Source organism: Myotis brandtii, unplaced genomic scaffold, assembly GCF_000412655.1.
Source record: "Myotis brandtii unplaced genomic scaffold, ASM41265v1 scaffold277, whole genome shotgun sequence".
Lineage (NCBI taxonomy): Eukaryota > Metazoa > Chordata > Mammalia > Chiroptera > Vespertilionidae > Myotis > Myotis brandtii.
Genome location: NW_005360548.1, coordinates 1026693 through 1037244, shown reverse-complemented (window position 1 = coordinate 1037244; position 10552 = coordinate 1026693). Strand labels below are relative to the sequence as shown.

General features: G+C 55.0%; 1 protein-coding gene across 1 annotated transcript; it reads right to left on the bottom strand.

Annotated features, from left to right (window-relative positions):
• Positions 1 to 380: 380 nt before the first annotated feature.
• Positions 381 to 10494, bottom strand: LOC102239508. The gene is made up of 5 exons (XM_014541696.1): positions 10351 to 10494; positions 4932 to 4995; positions 1200 to 1237; positions 1019 to 1117; positions 381 to 898 (listed from the first exon to the last, which is right to left on the bottom strand). The coding sequence occupies exons 1-5, from the start codon at positions 10492 to 10494 to the stop codon at positions 647 to 649; spliced, it is 597 nt and encodes a 198-aa protein (XP_014397182.1). The 3' UTR covers positions 381 to 646.
• Positions 10495 to 10552: the final 58 nt, after the last annotated feature.

The window sequence follows — 10552 nt, the reverse complement described above, 5'->3', positions numbered from 1 at the left end:
CTTAACAGTGACAGCAGCTGAGAGTAAAGGAGGTTTCCTAGGTGCCAGGCCTTGTGCAAATGGCAGGTATGAGAGTCCTCAACAGCCTCAGAGTGGGGGGACCATGCCCCATTTCACGAATGTGAAAACTGAGGGTTAGAGAGATCAGGTCACCTGTTCAGGGCTGCACAACTGAAGTGGTAGGGTTGGAATTTAAACTCATGGTCCAGCCCTGTCCGGTTTGGCTCAGTGGATAGAGTGTAGGCCTATGGACTGAAGGGTCCCAGGTTCAATTCCGGTCAGGGGCACATGCCCGGGTTGCGGGCTTGATCCCCAGTAGGGAGTGTGCAAGAGGCAGCCGATCAATGATTCATCATTGATGTTTCTGTCTCTCCCTCTCCCTTCCTCTCTGAAATCAATAAAAATATATATTCATTAAAAAAAATAAACTCATATGTCCAAACCCTGTGTCCTCAACCCTTGCACCATCCTGCCACTTTCGATGAAGGGTTTCTGCTACATTTTCTTTAGCTCATGATTAGTATAATTCCATTCTGCTCCAATCAATTAGCTGCTTTGAATCTTAGTCTGGGCCAGGTTCTGTGCTAAACACTTTACATATGTTAATATTTTTTCCTCACAGTGACCCATAAAATAGGCCCCGTTACTATTTCCATTTCATGGATAGGGAGACGGAGGCACAGAGACGTCTGGAAGTGTTTCCTTGCTGCCCTAGTCTGTGCCCTCCACCCAGGCCCCACAAGCGCCCCTTGGAGGACGTATGGGCACTCACCTCAGCACTCCGGCTCCTGACCTCCATGGCGCTGCTAGGAGTCACCTGGGCCCCAGGCTCCTGCTCCCTCTCTCCCTTCTTCTGCAGGACCAGCTTCAGTTCTGCATGGAGCAGCTGCCTCTGAGCCTGCGGGGGACAGAGATGGAGGTTTGAGGCCAGGGGAGGATGAGGAGAAGAGGCTGGGCTTAGAGGGGGGGAGGTCAAGGTGGTATCAAGGGGAGGAGGGCCCCCCAGCTGTCCTCTCACCGCCGCCTGGGCACAGGCACCCCCTCCTAACAGGAGCCCAGCCTGGCGTGCTGCACAGTCGTCTGTGGGACTCGCACCCTCTCTCTGAGGTCTTGCTGCCTGCCAAGGAGAGACAAAGGCATGAAACTGCAGGCAGGCCGTGGAGGGGCAGGGAGGGGCATGTGCACCAGCCAGTGCTCACCTCAGCGTCACCTCCTTGGGCTTCCCGGGTCCCGGGCTCTAAGAAGAAAAACATGAGCATTCCTGTCAGCTAACCCCTCGGATTGCTTCCTGAGTGCCTGGCCCGTCCTTCACTCTGTCAATACTTTATCTCCATAGCACAGGTGGAGACCTGCGCCTCAGAAGCCCTTTACCCAGGATGACACAGTTGGCCGGGAAACAGTAAAGCCAGAACTAACTCCTAGGCCTTTCTGACAGCAGAGTCCCTGAGGCAAAAACCTCAACGGGCCAAGGGGGCCAAATGCACTATAAAATAATTATAACCGTCCCATGTACTCCCCGTGGGTAAGTCACCTCACCTCTCTGTGCCTCAGTTTTCTCATCTATAAAATGGCATGATTGAGAGCACCTCCCTTGCAGGGCTGTTGGGAGAGTCAAATGAGTTACTAAATATAAAGCGTCAGGCACATGGAAGCCACTTCATGAGCACTTGCTGTTATTGCTAAGAATTTCCGGTGGCACTGATCTTGTGTCAGATGTTCCACGGGGGTTATTGCCTGTGGACCTCAGCACACCCTTAGGAGTTCAGTACCCTTACTGAGCCCATTACGAAGACGATACCTGAGCCTGGGAGGAGGGGAGCCACTTGCCCTCATCACAGACTTGAACTTGTCTGAAAGCTCCAGCCCCTTATTCTGATAATAACTAGTGGGTACTGAGTGCTCACTCGTTGCCAGTCCTGTGCTAAGACTACTGTCCACCTCACGGAAAGCCCTAGCCCCTCAGCCCAAGAACCTTGCTCTGGTCACACAGCACAGGGAGAAGGAGGCAGAGCTGGATTAGTATGTAGCGTCCCCTGAAGCCCTTCTGGGGGAAGGGGAGTGGATATTATGTTTCCCTTGTCTCCCCCCAGCTCTGGTCTTGTCTCCCCAGCCCCCACCTGGCATGCCAACACGCCAACCCCCACTCCCAAGGGAAAGGTCAGGCCTCACGCGGCACATTCCCTCAAACAATGGCCCATCTTCTGTGCCCAGTCACATTCCGCCCCTGCCCACCCACCCCCAGCTGCACAATGGCCCTTCATAGCCCACCAGTGGCCAGGAGGGAGGACACAGGGACCCCCTCAATGTTCCAGCTATGCCCACTCCATTGGCTGCCCCCCCACCAAGTCCGAGGGATCCTCTCTGGCTCTGTTAGGGGTCTGGGTCTCCGTGTCCTTTCCTGGACTCTCCCCTGAGCCCCAAGCCCCTCCAAACAGGGCTGGCTTCCATCTGGCCATTTCCTCTAAACTGGGCCCTGTGTTGACACCCATAGACCTTGTAATCACCCTGGATGTGGTGGCTGTTTTAGGATTGGAAACAGGCTCAGAGAGGGTAAGTGACCGGTCTGGGGTCACACAGCTAGCATGTGTGCCCTTCACCCCAAACCCTGCACCTTAACTAGCATTGGTGGCCCTGAGCACTGGAGGAGGCCCAAGGAGCAAAACAGCTGGGGCAGGAGCAGGGCTGGTCAGGGCAGGGGCAGGAAGTGGGGGTTGTGAAGGTGCCAGAAACAGGCACTTTTAGAGGGACCTCTGTGGTGCCAACCGAGCTGGGCAGGCACTTTATAGACAAGGCCTCATGGTACCCCATTTTACTGATGAGTAAATGAGGGCTGAGAGGACATCACCGTGACAGAGTCGGGACTTGAACCCAGGTCTCAGAAGCTAACTCCGAGTCCCTGACGCAGTGTAGCATCCTGAGTCTGGGGTGGGAGAAGCCTGGTCCTTGTAGGAAGTAGTGGAGACGGAGGAAAGGATCTCCTGGACCACAAGCTCCCTGCTTCAGGCAGGGCATCGAGGTCACACCCAGAGGCTGGCACAGGAAGCTCAGCAGGGGTGGGGGCACGAGAGTACCCTACTCCTTCATCCCTGCCCAGGACAGCCGCCAGCCCAGGTTATATTTAGCCCCAACTGTGCCCTTCCTGAGCCACGTACCCAGCCCCCGGAAGGAAGCCCACCCCACCCAGGGCACTCTGTTCCCAGCTCTGCCCATCCTACTAGGCAAGGGAAGGAGGGGTGGGGAGGTTCCTTGGGGCATCCCTGGCTTAGGTTCCCTAGAGGAAGATCTAATGGGGCTCCCATGGTGAATCAAGGCAAGGCAGGACCCTCCTGGTGCCAGCAGCCACTTCTTGAGCAGGCCCTCTGGTGCGATCCTGGAACATTCCTAAGCTTCCAGAACTCCGAGTCCCCATTTCTAGAGAACGTACCATGTGCAAAGATCCGTCCCTGGATCATTAAATTCTCACAACACCTCCCTGGAAAAGGTACAGCTAGATGGTCATTTAAAATGCCACTCATGCCCTTCAGAGTGGCTGGGGTGAGAGGCACTGGGCCCTTTAGCTGAGCTGGGCCTGCTGAGGACTCCTCCAGCTTTGCCCTGTGCACCCTCTTATCCCTATGGCTGGCGACAACCTCATTCTCCCCACTCGGAGCCTCAGCTTCCCTAGCTACCAGCCATCTGGTGCCCTCGATAATGGGATGGGGATATTGACCTGACCCATCCAGGACCCTAGACCTGCCGTGGGCAAACTACGGCCCGCGGGCCGGATCCGGCCTGTTTGAAATGAATAAAACTAAAAAAAAAAAAAGACCGTACCCTTTTATGTAATGATGTTTACTTTGAATTTATATTAGTTCACACAAACACTCCATCCATGCTTTTGTTCCGGCCCTCTGGTCCAGTTTAAGAACCCATTGTGGCCCTCGAGTCAAAAAGTTTGCCCACCCCTGCCCTAGACAAAACCTGAGGCCATCTAGTGAGGCTGAGGGGAGGCATGACCTGCGGCTGCCTGGGTCAATCCCTGCTCCCGCACTTCTCAGGTTGGAACACTGGGGCACGGTATTTCACCTCTCAGGGCCTCGATTTTCTCAGCTGTCAAATGCAGCCAATAAGAATGGTTTTGAAAATTGGTAAGCTAGCCCTGACCAGTTTGGCTCAGTGGCTAGAGCGTCGGCCTGCAGACTGAAGGGTCCCAGGTTCGATTCCGGTCAAGGGCATGTACCTTGGTTGCGGGCACATCCCCAGTAGGGGGTGTGCAGGAGGCAGCTGACCGATGTTTCTCTCTCATGGATGTTTCTAACTCTCTATCCCTCTCCCTTCCTCTCTGTAAAAAATCAATTAAAAAATTATATATATATAAAAAGAAAATTGGTAAGATAATTGCAGGTGCTTAGGATATAGTAGGTGCTCAGTCATGTAAACTAGTCTCTGACAGCAAGTGAGAGTCCGGGCTGTGCTTCTCAAAGTATCTCATATCCAGCCTTTGCCCACCGGTGGCTCCGCACTCTTTCCTACCAAAGGGGAACTTTGGATGAGGAACAAAGTCCAGTTCGGGCATGACCTCACACCAGGTGAGCGCTGCCTCCAGCACACTCTTCCAGGGACCAAACTGCTGCCCTATCCCAGACATTCTTGCCCTACAAGCAGCAACTTATCTCCCCGTCAGCCCTGTGAGGTGGCCTTCAGCAGCCCCTTTTAGAGAAGTAAAGTGGAGGCACAAAGGGTGAAGTGTCTTGTCCGAGGCTGCACAGCCAGAAAGAGAGGAACGTTGGGATTGGAAGCCAGGGTCTGGCTTCAAAGTCTGTACCTTCAACTCCTACAACACGCTGCTTCCTGAGCCCCAGGCGCCCTCCCAGCACCTCCCAGGACCCTGGGTCCCATTCCCGAGGCTTAGTAGCCTGGCCAGGAAGGGAACTGGCTGGCTGATCTCTTACCACTGGGCCTCCAGACACCTCCAGAGCAGCTCCTGTCCCTCGTCTGCTCAGCCCCAGCACCAGGCTGGGGGGGAAAAGGAATGGGGAGGGAAGAAGGGGGAGACCCCAGCCATTGGCTGCCCAGGCATGACATCACCAGGGGTGAGGGTGGGGAAACAAACATCCCCCCCTCCCAGCTACATTCACTTGCCTGGGGGTGGGGAGCCACAAGGCAGCCGTGCTCCCTTGCCTGGGGCGAGACTGCCACCATGAGCCCCTGCTCTTGGGATTTGCACAGCTACAGCCCCTTGGAGACTGAGCACCCCACCAGCATGGGTTCCTGGCTTTCAGAAACAAGCCTGGCCCCCCTGGCTCCCCCTAAAATAAACTTCCACTCCCTCTCCCAGCTCAGCCACCGCCTGGCTATGTGACGTTCAGCAAGTAACAGCATCTCTCTGGGCCTCCATTTCTTAAACAGATAGTAAAAGTGCTCACCCTCATGGGTTTGTTGTGAGGATTAGATGAGTTAAAAGAGGCTAAAAACCTTTTAAAGAATCTGGCATAGAATGAATGCTACTTATAAATATTTTGCATTCTTATCCATACAAATCAGGGGGACAGCTAGCCTTATCAGTGGGCTTTTGGCCTAGTGAGACCAGGCACAGGGGAGTCCCACTACTCTGCTTAATGGAGCTGCCATTTGGGGGGCACACCTATCTTGTGCTAAATACTGTGCCCTGCTCCTGGAATCAAGGGTGCAAGGTGGGTAAATTATACCCACTTTTTAGCTATACAGCCAGGAGTGGCTGGTCTGGGGTCCAGCTCCATTTCTGCTGGACCCCAAAGATGCTGCAACACTGTTCTGTCCCCCCATATAACAAACAGGCTCTGAGAGGGTGACGCCCATGACCACCCACAGCAGGTAGTCGGTAGCACTAGAATTTGAATACAGACCTGACCAACTCCCAACCAAGGCCTCACCCTGATACCCTGGCCTCCGGCCCCCAGCCTGCCCTGACTCACCAGGCCCTGGGGGGCGGCATAGGAAGCACAAGTACCCCCACATGCCCTTCGAACCCTCCTGGCTGCTGCCTCGGATGCTCACAGCTCTCTGAGCCCAGGCCTGAGGCTGGAGCTGCTATGAGCCTGGGGATTACCCCCAAAGTGCACATCAGCAGCTTCTGCCCCATTGTGCAGCCAGGCGAGGCCACCAGGCCCTTTGTGAGCCTCAACCCTCACCCCAGCACAGGGGGCCCTCTGAGGAACTGTCCCCTTGACTACACTGCATATCAGGGCATAGGGACCAGGTTGGCAGGACCCCATAGAACAGGTTGGCAAGATCCCAGAATGCTCGGGGCCTCCTCTCTTCTCTCCAAAATGTCCCCTGCCCACTCTCAGCCACCGGAGAAGGCAGGAATGTGCTGAGCTCTGGGAAAAACCTTCCAGGCCTGGCAGCCAGCAAGGGTTGGGGTGTGGCCGAAACCCAGCCAGAACCCTCCGCCCAGGAGGGGTGGAAGGGACAGTGTGGTCAGGGCTGCTGATGGGCCTGAGGAGACCCTCAACCATTGCAATGAGACACTGACACACCTACATTTACTCCAGGGGTGGGGGCAGACTCAGGAAAGGATTCCTGGAGGAGGAGACATCTAAAGTCAAGCTGAAGGGCTGAGACAAGGGAGCCAGGTAAAAAGGTGGGGAAGGGGCTTCAGGTGGAGGTACAAATACGGGCAAAGCACCAGAGGGGAGAAGGGAGCAGCCCTTTATCCGACATCAGCAGTCAGTGAGCACCTGGTCCTGTGCCCAGCCCCCGCTGAATGCTGCTGTGGACACCATATGACCAAGATAACCCGGGCCCGACTTCACAGAGTTCACAGCCCAACAGGGGACAGACCCAAAATGGCCAGGGTTGTGATGGAGACTCGCAGGCAGAAAGGCCAATCAGGGCCTTGACGGGGGAGCCCAGGAAAGGTGCCTGCGCCAGCGGAGGAAGGGAGGGCGGGGAAGGCGTCCTGAGGAAGGGACGTGTGAGCTGAGACTGAATGACTGATAGGAACTAGACTAGAGAAGAGGGAAGGGAACAGTTTTATGGGCAGAAGGAGCCGAATCCAAAGAGAGCTCAACACATAGGAAATGTCCAAGAGCTGAGAACTGTGTCCTTGTTCATACCAGTAGCTGCGCCCCAGGACCAAGCATGCCCCTTCTTTAGCACCTCCGTCTCATTCATACCTTTACCGGCTCCTAGCAGACACCTTCTCTGTATCTATCCCTGGGCCAGGCCGTGCTGGGGACACAGTAGTGACAGTGATTGCCCTCACAGAACTCACAGTTGAAAGGGGCAGACGTTAAAAAAAGTGATTAACAGGATGAGTCTATTATTACACACCGACCCAAGTGATATGAAAGACGGATCTAGGTCTATATGAGGGGCCTGGCATTTTGGTACTATCAGAATGATCAGGGAGGGCTTCCTGGAGGAAGTGACATTCGAACTGGCACCTGAAGGATATGTTGGGGAGCACAAGAGACTTGGTTGGAAAGTTGTAAGGAGGACATTCTGATAAAAGGAAGTGTGTGGAAGGCCACCTGCCCAGTTTATCAGAATTCCGACTTAGGGAAGTGTCGAAGGCGACGCCCCTAATTATTCTTTGGCCTTTCCAAACAAGCCTGTGCATATGCAGACCCCCAGGTGTTTACTGGAATCCTTATGCTTAATCCCTGGATGCCCCTGCCTAAGGACAGGGTAAACACGTGTCCTCCCAAGATTACTCATCCTACTGATTGTATCTAAAGATAAAATTCCAATAAAGGCCTAACGAGGCAGGCAAAAGAGGGGGCTCTGGCTACTAAAGCCAGGGCCCCTCAACCCTCTCTTGCACAGTCAAACTGTGTCTGACTAATCTGTTCATCCGTCGTTGAGCAGCTGCTGGTCAGCCCCGACAAGGACACATAGGGATTCATGCAAAGCTGTGAGTGGTAGACAAATGAGAGTGGGTTTCAGGTGGAGGGAACAGCATGTGTGCAGAGCTCCTCTGAGAAATTGGCGAGTGTGAGGGAAAGTGAGGAGAGGTCATCAGGGTCATGAGGAGGGGCTGAACTCTGTTCTGAGAGCCCTGGGTACCTACAGGAGGGGCAAAGTCAGAGCTGAGTTTTAAGTTTTAAGTAGTTGAGGGTGGAGTCTGACTACTGGCCAGACTGGAGTCGGGAAGAAAATCCACCCTGTCTGCTCAGGGTCAGACAGACCAGGGAGTCTGCTGCCTGCTCTCCTGTTTCTCTCTGGGCCTCAGAGGGCAGATACCCTTGCTTGTTCCCATCGCAGGTACCAAGCATCCAGTCTTTTGCCGTTAAGTGAGCTGGGAGCTGGGAGCTGGGAGCTGCCCTTGAGCAGGTGAAGGAAGCTCCTTTCCCTAGTTTAGTGCGTTGTCATAACTGGTATGTCTCTCTGTGCTCCTCTGTGTCTCTGTTCCTCCCTTTGTCTCTGTTTTCGTTCCTGAGCTCTGTGTCTCATCATCTGTCTCTATTTCTTTCTCTGTGTCTCTGGCTTTCCCTCACCCGAGAGGGTGTGGCCATGGGAAGTTGAGTTTAGAAGTTGGCACCAGTGTCCCGGTTCTGGCCAAGGCCACCTCAGTAAACACAGGACATCCTGTAGGGCAGGGGAAGGAGGTGGACGCTTCTGCTCAGGGACCACCCTCTCCCCACCCAGCCTGAGTTGGGCAGGAGCCAGGTTTCCCGGTGCAGCCAAGGGAAACTATCCTCACCTCCGTCCTTCATGCCTGCTCCTGCCCCTGGCCCTCTCAACTGAGCTCCATTCCCAGGGCCAAGCCATGTGGATGCTTTGACACACCATGTCCCTCTCTGGCCTTGGTGTCAACCGCAGGCCTGGCCCACCGTCCCCCAGTCTCCTAGCTAGAGCTGAGGTCTCGTCCTAGGCTCCTCCTCATTCACAGCTTATCAGTCCTCCACCTCTCCCCACGGCTGCTCCTGGCCTCCCCTCTGGTCTCCTGGCCTCCAGTCTCATCTCATCACTACCACGTGCACATGGCAGCCAGAGAGATCCCTTTACTCCCAGATCCCTTTACCCTACTGCCTTGAGAGCGGGGTCCCTCACCCGTCCAACCCCATCACTGACCTTATCACTTCCCCGTCCTTCCAGTCAAACCCAGCAGCTTACAGGTCCCTGAAGAGGTTGTAGGGTCCCTCACCTCCTAATTCTTGCACATGCTGTTCCCTCTTCCTAGAATATTCTTTCCTCAGAACAGCTGTGTGAGGTGGGTACTGTTACGGCTCCAGCTTAGAGATGAGGACCCTGAAGCACAGAGAAGTTAAATACTTTGCTTAGGGTCACAAGCCACAGAATGGCAAAGCTGAGGTTCAAACACAGGTGGTCTGGCTCTCAACAAAACCGCTGCTCTACGGCTTATTGCGCCAATAATCACTGACTAAGCATCATTATATTTCCATGCTGGGACTGCACATCCTAGGTACTCGGCACAGGGGTGGAAGGCGCAGGGTTCAGGTCCTAGGGGACTGGGATACATTCTGAGGGCCCGGAGCAGGGGAGAGATGTGCTCAGATTTTCCTTTTAGGGAGGGCCAGGCACATAGTAGGTACTCACAAATCTTTGCTGAACGAGAGAAGGAAAGAAGGGAGGGAGGGATGAAAGGAGGGAGGGTGAAGAAGACCAAGGACAGGAAAGAAGTGGGTGTGTGATGGGGGTCCCTGTGAATGTCCATGGAGGGGAGCTGGCCTGGGGAGTGTTGTGGTGGGAACACACAGAGGCTCTGTGAAAGGCAGCAGCAGCGCCAGGGCTGGCAGCTCAGCGAGGAATGGTGTGGGCCCTGGAATCTGCTGGCTGAGGTGGTGCGGCTTCCTGGGGTTGAGTCTGAGGACAGAAGTGCACACCAGAAAGTCAGGGAGCCTGTACAATCATCCAGAGGTCAGACATGGGGACAGTGGGGCAGGTCCTCGGGCAGGAGCTGTTCATAAACCTGAGGGCACCAGAGGAATGGGGACCACAGCTGCTCTAGCCCATCTGGTGCTTTTGGACAAAAGAAGTTCCCCTTCCCCCAGGCACTTGACCTCCATCTGCTGGGAAACCATCATCATAAACATGTAAATGCAGGTGCCCAAGACGTTTGCGGTAGTCACTTAAATATGGAGTCTTGTGCCGTGCACAGCCTCTGCAACTGTACCCAGAGGCTCTGGGGAGAGGGGAGCATGGCGGGCCAAGGAGGCACAGGGGGCGGATGGGGAGGATCATGCACAGACCCGTTGGCTGTCTGCAGGCATACGGAGCATCCTACAATTTGGCACTGGGAGACATCAGGAACAGGCCCCCACAATTCTGTAAACAGGGCGCACTGCTGACCCCACACTGGGGGATTCCTGAACCACTGGGCAGATCTCGGGAAAATCTAAGGCAGCGTCGTCACAGACCCCAGACTGGGCACCAGGGGGCATCGCTGAGCGCGCCTAAAGTCCCAAGGACGGGGTCAGGGTCAACACGGAGTCGGAGTCCCATTCCCCGGAGGTTGGAGTCGGGCACCCGGAAGACCTTCAGCCTGGGCGCCAGCTCCTTTGGAGCCATTTCCACTCCCCGCCCAGGCCGCCGCTTCCACTTCCAGAAATGGGCACGACTTCCTCTG

Bases quoted from the DNA above. Each gene is read 5' to 3' on its own strand.
- LOC102239508 (XM_014541696.1), bottom strand. From the start codon at position 10,494: ATGGCTCCAAAGGAGCTGGCGCCCAGGCTGAAGGTCTTCCGGGTGCCC. The intron at 4,996-10,350 runs GTCTGGGGTCTG...TTTCCCCCCCAG, and splicing joins GCGATGCCCCCTGGTGCCCA to CCTGGTGCTGGGGCTGAGCA. The intron at 1,238-4,931 runs GTAAGAGATCAG...TTTTCTTCTTAG, and splicing joins AGGTGTCTGGAGGCCCAGTG to AGCCCGGGACCCGGGAAGCC.